Genomic DNA, 17,052 nt, shown 5'->3' with positions numbered 1-17,052 from the left:
CAAAATTTAGTAAAAATCACATTTGCTGCATGTATTTTAAATGTCAGAACAATCCACTGAGCAGGCTTATTCCCGATTACAAAATAAAATAGAGACAGATCTGTGGTGACAGATCCTCATGTCACCACATCCATTTAATGGAGCTCTCAGGAGTGAGTGAGGTGCTGTGCCCCACACACACACAGGGACACCCAGAGAGCTGCTAATGAGCACAGCTTCATCAGAAGGAGCACTGTGTTACCTCAGGTAAAGGAGAAACAGGAATGAAAAAGCAGCTATCTGAACATCTACCATGATTTTGCACAGAACTCAACAGTGAGATTAAAAGGGACTCCTGACCAAGGGGAACTACACTGGAGAGATGCATCAATAAATTATATTATGCTTTAAAGCTAAAAAACAAATCAGCCAATTTCGTCAGGAAAAACTTCTTCACTGATGGAGAATTTCTCTTCAAAAGGATGTTTCACAAGAAAATTAACAAAGATACAAAGCTTGATGGCAAAGATTCCCATAAGTCTGACCACCTACCATTAAGGCTCCCAAATACTATTGCTCTTGCTGCACTAGCTTTTTTTCCAATGAGATAGCTAGGCAAGCTTAGCTTTTTAAAACCACCTTCTTGTAACACATGCATTTGTGCTGCTTTTCAGTGGAGATCCTATCCCAGCAATATCATCATGCTTCACATCTTCTGGCTAAGTTGCAATTTCCTTCCCTTCTTTTATTTATGCCAACAAGCTCCACAAGCTAATGATAACCTTGCCCCAGCCATGAGATTTCTGTACAGCTCACGTGGGCTTTCCTCCTGGGCTGGCAGCTCAGTGGCACACAGAGCTCGGGGGCAGCAGGGCAGGATCACTGCCGAGGGCACAGGAAATGCAGCAAGAATAACAAGCTGGTTTCTCAGCTGCTGCAAAAATGCTACAGTCGAGAGACTCTGTGTTTGCTGCAGGGAAGCCAAGAAGGGATACAAAGCAGCAGCACACATTGCTCAAACATCTCCAGGGGGGAAAGGAACACAAAGGACAGGTAGATTAAGGATTGAGCCCAGAATGCTTTCAGGATTTTTTCTTGGTTTGTTTGTGTCTCCTCATCTTCTTTTAGTCAAACAACACGTGTGAAAGCACCACATGCTAACTGAATAAAATCAGGACATAAAGAATCTGAGAAACTGAAAATCCCATTAGGGTCTAGGTACTGCTCTTACAGAATAAAACATAATTTGTTAATGAATAACAAATGAACATATCAACAATGCAATGCAAATCACCAGCCCGAGCAATGCAAGAGCTTCTCTGAATTGCAAGCAACAACTTTACTCATGCTTGTTAAAGCTTTTCTTTTTAAACATAAAACCCATCAAGTAATGTGTATTATTTATTCAAAGCACATAACTACTCTCCAGAAAATGAATTTATAAGAATGTTTTGAATGCTCTGCTGCAATTTTCACATTTACTCCATAAACTGATGATGGTATGTAGTGAAAAAGCTGCCTATCTAGAATGCTGAGTGGTTTATCTTACAGGTACCACCAGAGTTTAAAATTAATTATTCCTCTTTTCCCTACTGCACTCTTCTCCAGTTGCCACTTTATTTCTGGAGTAGGTTGCAAAAGTATCTTTGCATCCCTTTTCTCAGGAACATCAAGACAGCTCTGAACACAGTGTTCTTCACCATTTTGCTTTCTTTCAAACCATAAGTTATTATCTCTATGTAAGCCAACTTTAAGCTAATACTGTTATAAGATTTAAAAGGCAATGCACATAAATCTGCACTGCAGGACATAGAGAGATGGAGAAAGTAAATCCAGCCCTGCCTGGGCTTGCTTGTAAACAAAGGCAATGGGTTGGCAGTGCTACCCAGGCACACAGACCTCCTGGCACTGTCGCTTCTGGAATCTGAGTTAGCAGCTCTGTAGCACAATGTGCCGGGTAGCAACTCCCTTAAGTTCCTAAGAGATTTACTTGCTTGTGTAGAGCACCTTTGCTCAGCGTTTGCAGATATCTAGAAGTCCAATCCATGCATTTCACTGTACTGCCAAGGATACCATCTTCAGGTACCACCTGTCTTTGATACCTTAGGGAATGGTGAAAACACTACTAGAGAAAATGCAAGGTAGGAGCTCAACTGGCAGGAAAACTACAAAGGATTACTTTGTGCTGACAGTGAAGCAACAGCATTTTCTGGGGCAATCACTGCAGCATAAATCAGTCTACACACCAATTCACTTTAAAGTAACTTCCTTCTCAAGACAGCCTTCACTTACTACAGAAATTCATAGAAGTGAAATCTATGCATTTGCCTTCAACAATCAATAAAAGGCTGTACCTTTCCCAAAGCATGACAACTCAATTATTTTATCACCTCTGTCTTCCAACAGAGTGCCAAACTGAAAGCTTCCACCAAGTCCTCAAACAACCCTAGGAAAAAGCAATCTTTTCTGGGCAGCACTTCACCTTCCCCAGACCCATTTCCTATCACTGCCAGATGCAGAGTGCAGATACAGTCAAAAACTGTGGCTACCCGGATGGTTTTGTGGAAGGCAAATTCCAAGTAAGAACCAGCCTCTGTGGCCAGAACACAAAGCCCTTCCAGAGGCAAAGTCTTCTAATAAACTAGGTGACCAAAGCCAGCTGCCTGATTCAGGAGCAGGTGCCACAGACTCAGGGCATAATGGGATGAACTACCTATTACATGTTTATAAAATAAAGTAGGATTTATGTGTTGCTAATGCTCATGAGGTTGGAGAATTTTTTTCCATACAACTGTAAAATCCATTGCTAGGAAACAAACGTGATCCATTCCATTTAACTTTACTAGCTTCGAGGTAAAAGTCTTTCATCAAGAAATTTTCCAATATAGTTTTGAGAGACTGGCAGATTTCTGTCCTAGCCATCTGCACCTTTGGGTAGCTCAGCTGAATAGTTCTCTGTTCATCTATTTTTAACGTGCAAAGCACATTACCAAAAGGAACAAAATGATAAATAGCAGACTATTCTTTACAAAGGCAGAAAGCACCTCTGTCACATTAAGTTATACAAAGTATTTCTCTCTTTATTTTAAAATCAAGCTAAAGAAATTCTGCCCAAATATTTACAAATTTATTTTGTAAATTAGACGTTACCTGTGACATCTTATCGTGAAATTTGGTTGGATTTCCAGCCCACCTGGTGTGCATATTAAAGCATGCAAAACCAGATTTTGAAAAAGATGTTTTAGTCATTCTCATGCAAATTCTTGTAAGGAAAGTTTTACATAAAGAAAAAAGTACATTTTTTGAAGAAAATGGACTTCGAGGGGGTTTTGTAAGAGGTAAAGTTAGCTAAGACAATTCTCTGTGGGATCACAGAGTGGACATTTGCTCATCCAGCACCTATGCTGGCCCTGTTCAGCATCTCTGGATGAAATGCTGTGAGCACACGGAACCAGTGTTGTAAGCAAACATATGCCTTCCGCCTCTGCGCAGTTCACACCACTGAATCCAGCTTCCAGACCCAAACACTGCTCAGCACAGCTGATGGACTCCCTGGTGGTCAAATTAGGATGGATATTAGCCCACAAGTACCACTGAACTGCAGCAGCCCAGCCCACATGACTTCCAAAATCCAATCTGTGAGCAGTCCTTTGAACAGGCACATTTCACAGGAGACGGTCCAAATGCATGCCAGCATCCTCTAAAGGAAAAATAGTTTTTCAGAAGTGATCTTGTACTGCCCAGTACTGTAGAACCACAAGAGCACTCCATGGTGACTCACCAAATGGGGGAAAATCCTGCTCTTCCTTCACTGACAAAATCCCACTTTGAGCTGTGAACCAAAGTCGAGGAAAATAAGCTGGGACTGTTCTTTTGCCAGCAATCCTATGCAGAGAGCAGCATTCCAAACAAGTGGCACATCCCGACTGACCTTTTGTTCTTTATGGCTGGCAAATATTAAAACAGAAATTTATGATTGCATATAGCCACACCAGTCATAACAACTTTGCCTCGAGACTCCTAGCACTATAGAGGTGGCACTGGAGCCCTTCATGTGAGGCAAGTCAAAGTCTCTGCACCTATTTTTTTCTGGCTGTATACTGAGAGAATGCAGAAATGCCCATGGAAATTGGAAGGAAATTAAAAAAAGTGGATCCCCACTACATCCCAGTGTCTGACACACACCAGACAACAGTCTGCTCAAGCAGCCAGATAAGAAAGAGCAACTCATACAGTGATTAGCTACATTCTTCCGGGACAACTTGCCTTAATTAAGTCATTTAATTAGCAACAGCCACTCAGTATTGCTTTGGTGCTGTTAGTAACTCCATCTATGGTTGCCAGATTGCCTTTTGGGTCTGTGCCTGATGTCTCAGATGAGATATGATGGTACTTCATGAGTACCATCATATGGTACTTCATGAGTACCACCATGCTCATGGCATGGTCTGGCTTCAGCAAAGGAACCAGTCTTTGAAATTATTCTCAGGGTACTCACAATTGGGCAAAAACACACGGATGGATTTTTTTCCAACAGAAAATTCAAAAAAATGAAATTTGTTTAAACCAAACAAACAAAACAAAACAAAACAAAACAAAAAGGGAGAAATATATACATAATTACTAAAAATTCTGGAACATTTGGATTAGACCAAAATGTTCTCACTGTGATTTTGATACACCATTGCCACTTTAAAAATCTAATCGACATTTCAAATATCAATTCTGATAACCCATATTGTCAAAAGTTTCATTATTAATACAGCCTCTCTAATTCAAAATTAAAATACTCCAGTGATGTAAAAAATGTCAAAAGTCCTCAACTGTTTTTTTACTCTAATTCAATGTGTATCCAAAATCTCTCCTATTTCTGAATTTCCATCTCGGTGGAAGTTCCCGTTCTGTCATCAGAAGCTGCCCAGAGCTGGTGCAGACAGAGAACTCGGCCCTCAGAATATAAATTTCTCATCAAAGTAGCCAATTTTGTTAACGTGAATGGTTCACACACCACCTTACTTTTCTCAGGTACAGAGGGTAATTTCCCTCATTACCAGCACAGTCTTCCCTCTCTTGCCCCTGCTATCGCCAGCACATGCAGGCAGAAAACACCCCCCAGGCCAAGCAGAGCAAGGAACATCCACTGCACCTCCATTTCCCTTTTCCCTGCACACAGCTGGGCCTTGCTTTGGAGCCCTCCAAATTTGCCCTGTTTTCCACAAATTTTCCTCACTTGTTTGAACAGCAAACAATGAAAACACATCCTCTCTTGTAAACTCTGCAGAAGTTTTCATATAAAAGTAGATAAATTGAATATATTTATTACATTTTTCTGCTATATTTTCAGTTGTTTCTGAAGTATTGAGGCAGTGTTAGGAGCACTGGCAGAGCTGTTCATGACCCATTTTGTATGTTCCCTCAAGTCACACTGGTCTCCTGCCATACATGTGGGGAGCCCTGAATACTGTTCAATACTTTAATAAAGTAAACTTACTTCTATGACTGGGTACTAGCAAACTAACTAATTAGTGCAGCATTAAAGAGGGAAAAGGATAGACTGGTTATCAACAGACTGTCACTTTATACTTGGAATGTTTGATGTGGATTTTCAAAGAGTTAATAATAAATTGGCCAAATAATGCTTTCCTGCCCTGAAAAAATGTGTAGTCCTACATTGAAGAATTTTATAGTTATGAACAGTTCAATATGCAAACATCCAGCCTGAGTGCCATACAAATACCACAGCAGCAGCACAACTGATGTACATGACATAAACATTTTAACCAGTGCAAATATTAATATATTTTAGCAATAGAAATAATCTAGTATATAACTGTTTGGGAATGTAACAGAGCTTTTTCTCTCTAGAATTACACAGTGATATAATATATATAATATATATGAAGGCCACTTACAGAAGGAAAGAAGTTCAAAGAAGAAAATTATTTCATTAGCACAAATATGAAGCAATATATGTACAGGATGCGTTGGTAAAGGAAAAGAAATGCTCTATCATTACTTCTGTCACATCAGACAATAATAATTTTATATTTGTCAGGTAAATACAGGGACCTAATTAAGAGCCTTTACTGAAAACAGAAGGAACAATATAACCCCTGCTCCCCATCCATGAGATATATAAATTGTATTAAGCCCTGCTCTTGCTTTTCCAGCTGCATCTGGTATTAGCCTTCTGCTATAATATCATTCAAGTTTTAATGAACATCTTTCTTTAATTTACTTAAATAATTACACAGAGCTTATTCACTAATGTAATTGGAAATACTTCACTCAGAAGAGTTTTATGAAATTATACTCTTCTGCAGAAACAAACAGAACATTGAACACTGCATGATAAAGTCTAACAACTGAGTCTCTTAAAGCAGTATTTTATTTAAACATTAAATATAAATTTCACCTTTTTTCCTTTTAGATATAATCGTCCCTATTAACAAGTTTCCAGGTAGAAATTTGACTTTTGGGTTGAATTCTTCTGTGTTCTGAGTTTTCTCCCCCAGTATCCATTAGGAAGTCTCTTCCCTCTGTGTGAAGATGTCAATTCTCGTACCACTAACAAAAAAAAAGAGGACTGGATCCCAGGAGAGCCCCTGCCAAAACTGCACTAGCATTTTGGCATCATTCAAAAGGTTTTTTAAGATATATGAAAATGCTCTTGTTCAAACAATTAGAAAATATCAATCTGCCAGTTATTCAACTGAAGTGCAATGGTAGCTATACGGAGAATTGGTATTTTGCCTATTTTAGTTATTCTTTGAATAGATATATTATGATCCACTCGTCTCTGAGCAACACAAACCCATCTCACAGAACAAAGAAAGGACGGACAGGGAAAAAAACCCCTGGAATTCTGTGCAGCATGTACTAAGCTTTCAATGAGAACAGCTGCAGAAGAGTGCAAAATAGACTTCAAATAAAAAGCACTTCCTATAACAAACAAACCATTTAAGTTTCAGCAAATTACTGAATCTCAAGGGATGTGACTGTGCTTTTCAACTAATTTAAAGATCTACACACAAAAAAATTGCATGCACACTTCGATTTCAATCAGGTACTTCAAGGGACTTTGAGACTAGAAAAAAATCAGCAAAGGGATTAAAGCAGTCTCAGTACAGGCCTTCCATCTCTGACAGGTATGTCTGGATTAGTCACTGGAATAATATTACTCATATCATAAGCTGATGCAGGCTGTGAACGTCAGATTTTTAAATTTTGTTTATTAATTTGTTTGAGAACACTGTGCACGAAATGACACCATTCCATGGGAACAGGCTGTTTGAAATGTAAAAAGCGGAATTTATATTGCAATGTGCTTGAGAATGAAATAAAAAACACATGCTTAACATTCTCATTCACTAAGTAGTTTCCAATACCCAAAGAGACACTATTATGATATGCCTTTTAAATGATGCACATGTGCCATAAACATTGTTGCACAGCATGGCCTCACAAAATCCTTGCTCTCCAGCACAGTGCAAGTTCTTTTCCATTCAGGCCTATAAATTTTGTGGCCCTCACTCATGATATCCCACACAAGTCCAAGTGTCTGCAGACACTGCGTGGACGTCTCAGCAGCTCATTCCATGGGCTTGTCACAGCTGCAGGATCAGCCTCTGGACACCGAAACCCTCCACTCAGTCCCATGCAGCAGCAGAACTTTAAGCATCAAGGGCTGACAGCTCAAAATTCACCACTGCAGCTGGGGGGTTTCACTGCTTGTCCCAGGCTATCCTGGGATATAGCACTTAAGGGAAGAGAGCATTAGGGCAATCTTACTGAAAAGAAGCCAAAGAGATACAATAAAATACAAAGAAAAGAAAAGGCGAATGAGATAATAGGCTGATGGCAGCCAACAACAATATAACTGGAAGATGGAGAGGTAACACGAATGATTAATATGGTTAATAATAATAATAATAATAATAAGGATGCTTCGTCTTAAAGACAGAAATAGAGGGAAAACAATAAAACAAAGGAAGTAAGAAAGGTTAACATTTGGAAGATAACAGAGCAAAGTAGAAAAAGGAAGACATCTGTATCATCAGATTATCAAGCTCCTTGATATTTTTTAAACCCTCTATTACTGGGGTTGTAAGAACTTCAGCTTTCACTAAATTTAGAACCCAGTTTTCATAGTTAGATTTAAAAAAAATAACACTATATAATATTCCCCAACTTCTCACACACTGAAAACCAAAGAACAAGCTAAAGATTATATCTACAAAAATACCCTCCTTCTCTTAAGGGAGGCTCATGATCCTTGGAGTCTGACCGCCTCTATTACCTCAGAGCAGGTAATACTTCAACTTCTGGTTCACTCAGTGTTGTTTATTTTGTTGCTGTTCTATTTTTCTGTAAACAAGCCTGATGATAAGTAATGAGATTAACTATTACAGCACTTAGAATATATTAAAATTGCTTGTTACATTAAATTAATTAGAGAAGGAAAAGAGAATTAAGATCACATTAATCACACTCTACAGAAGCCTATCTGATGCACGAGACTGAGGATTACAGTCCGCCAAGAAAAACTACTTATACCCCAATGACAGCCCAGAAAGTTCAACTATCAACCAAAACAAGAAAACTTAATGAAAATCTGTGAAAATAACTGCAGCCTGTGTCATAACTGATTAGATATTGCATACAGTCAGTCTGCAGTGATTTTTTTTCTCCTGATGAGCAATACCACTGGTTACCACACACAGACCTGACTTTCCACAGAGCTCTCCAAAACAAAAAGTTTCTGCAAGAAAAGCTGCATGACCAGGCCTTGGACTATTTGACTAAATAAGGCACTCTAATATTTAACTAAGTCTAGCTTGGACAAGCTTTTCTAAACTCCAATCTGTTGCTTCTTCTACTTTGTGATACAATAGGTTTCGGTTTAAGGGACACTTGACACAAATCTATATTATAAATCAAACTCATCTCACTGGTTTCTTTCGTTCAGCTCCATTTGCTCCTACACACATCAGTAAAGTCTTGTTTCCTTCTTAGTATTCTAAGACTTTCAGAGGAAAAGGGAAAGAGGTGCGCTGACCTATTTGACAGCTTGTCAACATGACTTAAAAGTGTACAGGTACAATATAAATCCATTATCCAAATATGTGTGGCTTACAGACACATACCCTGAGACATCTCTAGAAATACATGATTCACTTTTCAAAGGTGTCTTCTTTAATGTGCTTTTATTCATGCATTTTCTTCATATTTTAAGAGTGATTGCTAAGTAGTGAATTAAAACTAAGATACAGTATGATGGTCAGGTTCTCCAAACTCCAACAAACTTTATTAAGACAAAAAAGAACTCCCTTTCTCTATATGTAACAAATGCTTGCTAGGCAATAGTTTGATCTGAATCCATCATTTTTTCAGCATGTAAAGTAAAAGCTTTACCTATGTTGATTTACTTTTAGTCCCATAAAGTTCAGAGCTGCCTTTTTTGAACAATACTCAGTAATTATGCCTTCAGTGCCTATCCAATAAACAGCAAGTTTTGTATAAAAATTAAAAACAAATGAGGAGCCTAAAAAGGTTAGTGTTTAATTAGATAGAGATGTAACTGTAATAAAATTTTAGAATTACCTTACGATAATATACACTTCATTATTAAATATCATGAAGCATATTTCAAACAATGCAGCAACTGAAAGGATCAAATTCTACTCCTAGACTCTCACACCTGCTTCCCTAATTCACTTTACTACATTGCTGCTTGTTATTAGAAAAAAGAAACAAAAATACCAAACTGTAGGCTATTAAAAAAAACAAAACAAACAAACAAAAAACCCCACACAACTGAAAGAATCCACATCAACACAAATTGAGAAGAAAAGCAGAGGAGACATTTACCTTCCCAGGCAGAACAGTATTTACATCTTGTTCATTTGTTTAGTATTAATAGCTAGCATAGTTGTCTAACCAAATAAAATGTAAAACACACTTCTTTCAAAGTCAAGCCAGCAATTAAAGCTAATCAACTCACAAGTTCTTCTCATCCCATGAATGTCACATTATTTGCAGGAAGGAAAAATCTTAAGCAAATGTCACGCTGTTCAAATTTTAAGAAAATTAACAACATGCAAGACAAAAAGTCCAGCAACTAGGAAACCACAGCTCACTATGTCTTAGCCTGAACCCCAATAAACTGAATGAGAATGAAAAACAAAACCTTTTAATTCTGCTTTCTCTTCTTCCTTATCTTCTTCTTAAAAATAAGAAAGGGGTGATATTCTGTAGCAGTTGTTAGCAGCTCTTCACTTTGGCATTTCCAAAACTGGTAAAGGTCATTGTCAAAATTAGCATATTCAACTTGCTGAAAATATTTTCTTCTACTAAAATTAAGATGCCAAATCTACATTGACAAACCTAAAAAAAATTTGCCTGGTTTCCTCACGGAATCAAGCAGCAATTTAATACTCTCTGTACTCTCTCCCATCCCTCAGAAAATACCAGCTTATTGTTTAGATGTCCAACATTCAAAGCAAAGGTTCCAAAGGTCTGGCCTCTGTTTTTCAAGGTGATTTTTACTTTTTAACACCACCCTCCTCTCCTGCATCATAAATTACTAAAAATTCATGCTCAACATTGAACAGATAAGAATACTGTTACTGATGGACTATAATTCTAATCATGCACTTACTAAGGCTTTTCCTTTTTCAGTATCAATGTGAACCTAGGGCATTCAGCCACGAAAACAAGCCTAGAAACAGGAGCTCATTTTTGTTTCTTATATCACCATGGAGACAACTGGTCCTCACATTGAGAGTGGCAGAATCCATGGTTTAAAAGGCTTAAAACACAGATGTGGCTCAGGTCTCTCACCTGCCCTTTGCTTCCTCACTCTTGTCTTTCTCTGTCACGAGGAATGTGCAGCTATCACACGTGTTTAGTCTGACACAGTAGTGAAGGCTGGGCACAAAACAGATGCCCAGTAACACCTGGTTGCATTATTTCTATATGGGAATGTAGAATGTGGGACCCCAAAGGTAACCAGAGATGAACAAGCTGAAATAAAAACATGACCAAACCCAAGCAGAGCACATGAAACATACCACTACTGTGTAGCAGAAGAAAAGCAAGAGTTCTTGAGTGCTGGAATTATGTACAACACCTGGACAGGTGTGCCCTTTGGATAGAAAACACAATTCTCCCTCACCAAGAGGGCACTAACTTAATGTTTGTGTGAAGAACAATTCTGCTGTTCAATGAAAGCTATTCTTGCTGCTTACACTTTTGGTAGGTTTTTAATTACAGCCTGAACTGAGCAGAAAATTAGTTTGAGAGAAGCAGGAAAAAGCTTAAAAATATCTTTCCCTTTGCATTTAACTCTTCTCTGCCATTCACAAGGAAAACTTGGTGAGTTCATACCTATTCCTTGTAACATTTCAAACCCAAGTTCTCCCCAGCTGATCTAACAATGTATTGCCGTTTGCCAGGCCTTTAGAATTTGGACTTTGAAAGGTTGCAATGTGCAAACACAAAAGAAGAGCAACCTCAGAATTTAGAAGTTTGAAGGAAAACTAAGATGTTTGAAGCGAGTAGCAATCTCTGCAGCAATCTCTGTCCCTATTGCAGCACTTGAAAGGGACAACAATTCAATCCAAGGCACTCGTTGCCTTCTGGTGTGGCCTCCTCATAGTGTGTGCAAATACCACCACCAACAAAAAGCTACTTCTGGTACCCTTACCCTCATGGCTGAGTTCCATTTTGGTAGAAGAGCTAGAAGGAGCTCAACTGTAAATCCATGACTGTCAAAAATTGGCTATAGCAGGTTTATCTATTCTTTTAACAGAAGTGCGAGTTTAATTATCTCCCCTGTTTCACAGCACAGCACTTTTAAGTAAATACATGTTTGAAGAAGCAGACAAAGAAACGGGATAAGATGATAATCAGATAGGTGCTTTCTTCTCATAAAAACCTATCAGACAGCTCCAGGGCCTCCTAGAGAGAAAATAAGATACTTATCACATGCAAGACCTGCCTAAATCACAGAGATAATTTAAATGCAGGGGTGCAGAGGCAGGAGATGTAGATGTAGGTACAGAACAATCTTACTACAGTCCTGTCCTAAGACTTCATAAGAAAAAAAAGTCACAAACTAATGGATGGTAAAGTATCAGGTTTGTTTTGAGGTTCATTTGAAATAACAGGATTCTTCATATGGTCACGAATGAAGCATTTAATTTTGCTTCATGCCAATAATACCTGTATGGTTCCCTGTTATATAATACAAGGGCTTGTTCCTTTTTTTTTTATTGAAAACAACCACAAAACTTCTGTATGTAATAGATTTAACTCTCATATGTTGACCATATGCTGATATATTATATTCCCATGCTATGCTGTACAGGGCATTGCCATTACACTGTAATTCTGTACATTTTCACAATGATCTATCACAGCTCCATCACTTCTATTGATTCTATACTTCAGATCATTTTTTTCTATTCAGTGTGAAGCCTGGTTTACTTATTTTCATTCCTCCTTCTTATGAGCATCTATTTTCAGCCCTTAGTGCTGTCATCCCCATGGGTAATATGACATTGCCCTATCCTAATTTCCCATGCCTACATTCTCAAGCCACTCCAAACTCGTGGCTGTGCTCTTATGCCTTAATTTTCCGAGCTTTCATTTTCAGGATTCTGTGGCCGAGTCTCAAAATCCCCCCAGGAGGTTTGAACACCTCACAGCCATGAAATTTAACAAAATACCAAAATCCTTAGGCTGAAAATATTGTCTCTGGTTCTAAATACAATACATTCAGAAAAAAAAAATGCTGTTTCTCACAAAGGCCCAGCCAAGGTCAAGTAAACAAATAAGAACACAGACACAACACCAGAAGCTTAATAAATGCTCCAAGCCTTTGCAAGAACCCTTCCCATCTTTGCTGACTGTTGAGATATTCATCTGTAGCCTGAAGAATTCCCCTCCCCAACCAGTTCACATCTGTTTAGCAGTAAATACACTTCTGCAGGCTGGATAAAAGAACCTATTTCCTGCAGAGGTCTCTGTAACTGCTACAGAGAAACCAGAACCAAATTATCTCTCTTCCTTTTTTTTTTTCTTTTTTCCTTTAAGAAAAGCTTTCTTTTTAATCTGTGGTAACTTTTCAACTGCCAGTGATGACTGAAACAGAAATGCAAAGAAATCAACATTCCAAACACTGGACTACATTCTTTTCAGGACTAAATAGAATTATTTAAAAAAAAAATTGGGGGTTGTTATACAGTTTTGTAAATACAAACTTTTAGCTATGCTTTCTGTGTAAAATAAGTCTGGAGTTTTAAACTTCCTTCCTGAAAAGACAGGGTTGCTGGAACTTCCTCCCTCACTGTACAGAAATTTAATACTATGCAATGAAACGCAGCTTCCTTGAATAGAAACTGCAATTTTAAGGCTTCTGAACTGTAAATCTGAGATAAGCTGGGGCTTTTTGATGTTCATCTGAACTCCAAACAGTATGAAATTCCCACATCACTAATAATTACACAATGCAGGGATTTTTACTCCAGAACTGTTGTCAAAGAGGAGAGCTATCATCATAAATGCTGTGCTAGTACTTATTTGAATAAGCTGAAAGAACAGGAGGTTTCTAGAACTAGAACTTTTTACTGAGACATAGCACTACCAGATGGAAAAGAGGAAGGAAAGCTGCAAAGGAGGAGATACAAATAGGGATGTTCCCTCCTTAGTTGCCACGCCATGAGGGTTGAAGTCTCCTTCCCCAAACACACTAAAAAGAAACACAGCAGGTGATCAGATCCTGACCATTTCAGGAAACAGAGACAGAAGGGGACACATTTAAAAAGGAAAATAAGATTCAGCAAGAAAAAAAGGAGCAGGTCAGAAGAAACTATCTGTAAGGTTTTATAACAGGTCTGCACATCACTAATTTTCTAAAAGGCACAGATTTTGCATTCTACAGGAATGACCTGGTTACAGGAGAACCAGTCTAGGCTCTTCTGCAGAGTGCAATCATTCCTGGCTCTTGTTTGCCCAGAGTAAGGTAGAATTGCCAACATGACTTCACATATCACTTCAAAAAATAGCAAAGGAGAACCACATAAGCTTTTTTTTTTTTTTTCCAGAACGTAAACTTGACCAGCCTAAGGAAAATGCCATTAATTCGAAAGTTGTTCTGTTTCATCTCAGCTGGGCCTTTGGTCTCCTCTTCTGTGCCTTCCCACACAAGCCTCTCTCTATATATATGCATGACAGAATGCATGTATGCAGCTGTCTGCATTCCATAGAAATTCCACACGGAGCTCCCTTAGCCCTCCCTGAATTGCTGCCCAACCTCCAGTCCTGCTGCTTTACTGCAAGGTTGTCACGGCAGTGTCAGAAAGAAATTAGAACAAGCCGACACCCATAATTAGCTTGTTTCTGACTACAGGTCTGCAGCAGCAAGTGCTCCTTTCCTCCCTTCTGCTTTCCTTCTGTGCTGATACTCCTGGAAACAGAACATGATCCAATGCCAGCAACTTACACACATTACATGAAAAATATATGAAAAAAAGGCCATGGGGAATATGACCAATTAATAAGGTCATAACACACACACACTGTCTGCAGGACAGAGTACATGTTCACTCCATTGCAGCTCTAGAAGTAATCCATGTCCATGGTGACCCCATCCAGTACCATGCCATGTCCATGAAATTAGGTTAGAAAATACATTTGGAGCTGTAAAAGTACAAATATATACATTTCAAAATCTGTATGAATTTCATCTCTGATTCTACAGTGTATTGTATGTCATTCTATGCTGAAGTGCATTCAAAGCCCCCAAGAAAATAGTAAAGAAAAATTCCTACGCTTTTCAGCTGAAGCATTTGAATTAAACCTGCAACAGGGAAGCTTCCAGAAGTACCACAAGATAACAATCTAACAGGATATTGGACCATATTTATTGAAAGCTGTTAAATTTAAATTGATGCGTATGCTCTAAATAATAGGAACCATCTCATCTGTATTTCCAAGCAGATGGTATCACACCCACTGACATACTCCAGCAAGATTCACCAGCCACTCTTGAACTTGAACAGGCATTCCCATTTCATTTGAAATATTTCCTGATAGGTTGATTTTAGCTGAGGCTAATCACACTCTAAAGATAATTCAAGTTCAATCACATCTTAACCCTCACAAACACATTCAAGCACATACAAGCCCTGGGCCACAAGACCAAAGGTGGTAGAGGTCAGATTTAAAACATCCTAGTGAAGACCAGGGTTTGGGTGGAGAGGAGGGGGTAGAAGGATAGAGAAAAGGAAGACAATGTTTTTTTTCACGTGCAGACAGTCTGGTTTTTCAACATCAAATTCAGGCTAGTACAATTTGCTTCTGTCTTCTTGTAACTGGCTGTTTTTCATCTTTGTTTTTCCCCTAGATACCATTGTCTATGAATGTGTCAACATTTCTTGCCTATGATCAGCCCACGCTCAGTTACTGTGGAGTGCATCATGAACTGCTTGCTCACAAGCCCTATGACTCAAATAACCAGGAAGAAACAGTGGAAACACACCTAGAGACTGATCTGGATCTGAGCACAATAACCACAGCAGCCCGGATCAAGGACCACAGTCAGCAGTTGGCTTGAATGGGGGCCGGGGGGTTTTTTTGTTGTCGGGGTTTTTTTCCTGTAGCAGAGGCTGCAACCAAATTCTATGTAACATTATGGACAGAAGTGAGAAGACATAATACTATGGATTCTAAGATTCCTGTTCAAATTAAAAACCAATCACAAAGATTAATTGTTTCAAGTCTACAATTTGTAATTAGTTAAGTTGTGCAGTATTTTTTGACTTCAGAGTCTGACCCTTGAAGTGAATCTTTTTCAAAACTCATCCTACCTACCTGTATAAACTGTACAGATGTAATGTATTTTTCATATTGTAAAGTTTCAATTACCAAGAACAGCTGGTATGTACAGTGTCATAATTTAATTACATCTTATTTTACAAGTTTCAGTTTCTAAAGTTTCAAATTAACAAGTTATTTCTTGTGTTATTCAGTTACTCTGTTTTGTAGGGATCATTTTGTTACTGCTTTTGTGCCCAGAAAACTTTAACCTAAAATTCTGTCCTTTGCAGAATATGCACCATTTTTACCGTGTTTAATGTGTAGAATTTTATCTACTAGTTCCAGAGGGAGGGTTTAACTATTCACTTCTAAGAAATTCTTGAAATATATAGCCAAGTTTTCCTAGAAATGATAATTTAAAAAAAGAATTTAAATTCTCCTCAAACTTACCTGTTGCCTTGAAATACAGCCTGATTTCTAAGTCACAAAAATGTATCAATACATTTTAACAACAAAGTTTATGTATGCAACTCTTAGCTAGGGCTGGTGATGTCTTGTAAAGTCTCAGTGTTCTGCAAGACAATGTGGACAGGAGACTTCAATAAGCAGCTACAAAATCTACTGTGAAAGTAGAGTCTGCCAGATCAGGCACTTGCACTTCTTCTTAAAGACAAATGGGTCCAAAATCTGCTTATGCCACAGACAGCTGATGACAGAAGTGGCAACAGAAACAAGCCCTTATACTACTCAGAAAATGTAAAATATTAATCAAAAGTAAGAAACATCTATTTGCTGAAAAATATAGTAATTTGGAACAAATGGTATAGGTTAATAGGCCCTTAGCATTGTGATACAGCAAGCTAAGGAAAAAAAACCACCAAAACCTTTAAATAATAAAAAAAAAATAATTCATTATTACGTCTTTACCAATTACTACATTACCTTTTTGTCTATCATTTAATATCTGGGTCAAAGCATTCTTATATCCCATTCTTTGGTTTTAAGTCCTCAAGGCTTCTCAATACTGTATGAGAGTAACTTTTATACCAATACCCTCATGTCGTAATCATAAAAGATTACAGAAATTAGGTACACATTATATCATGCCAACTTGGTGAAATTCAAAAGGGAACGTGAGCCTTCCAAAACATAGGAGAAAAAAGTTTCATATGGTGAAGCAACTTTTTTATAATAAAGAGAAATTATATAATCACAAATCTATTTTTCTGGATGTTTATCCCAACATATTTT

The 17,052-nt window shown here is 38.1% G+C and overlaps 2 protein-coding genes across 10 annotated transcripts in view; one reads left to right on the top strand and one right to left on the bottom strand.

Moving 5' to 3' along the window:
* LRRTM3 (leucine rich repeat transmembrane neuronal 3) overlaps positions 1-17,018 on the top strand; it is a 78,969-nt gene extending 61,951 nt beyond the window's left edge. The window contains exon 3 of one of the 3 annotated variants that reach the window (XM_064662328.1): positions 15,389-17,018. In XM_064662328.1, the coding sequence (XP_064518398.1) occupies positions 15,389-15,598 (210 nt within the window). In that variant the 3' untranslated portion in view covers positions 15,599-17,018. The remainder of the gene's footprint in view (positions 1-15,388) is intronic. The other 2 variants (XM_064662327.1, XM_064662329.1) reach the window with 2 other exon arrangements.
* Positions 1-17,052, bottom strand: part of LOC135417813 (catenin alpha-3) — a 438,645-nt gene that overhangs the window by 294,115 nt on the left and 127,478 nt on the right. Inside the window, exon 1 of one of the 7 annotated variants that reach the window (XM_064662324.1) lies at positions 10,169-10,544. The exons of the other annotated variants lie outside the window; for them this stretch is intronic. The gene's annotated coding sequence lies outside the window, so the exon portion shown is untranslated. Of the gene's footprint in view, positions 1-10,168; positions 10,545-17,052 lie in introns of those variants that run through there. 7 annotated transcript variants of the gene reach the window in all.

The sequence above is a fragment of the Pseudopipra pipra genome, chromosome 8, assembly GCF_036250125.1.
Source record: "Pseudopipra pipra isolate bDixPip1 chromosome 8, bDixPip1.hap1, whole genome shotgun sequence".
NCBI classification, from domain to species: Eukaryota; Metazoa; Chordata; class Aves; order Passeriformes; family Pipridae; genus Pseudopipra; species Pseudopipra pipra.
Note: the sequence above shows the minus strand (reverse complement) of the source record. Positions and strands in the feature narration are given on the sequence as shown.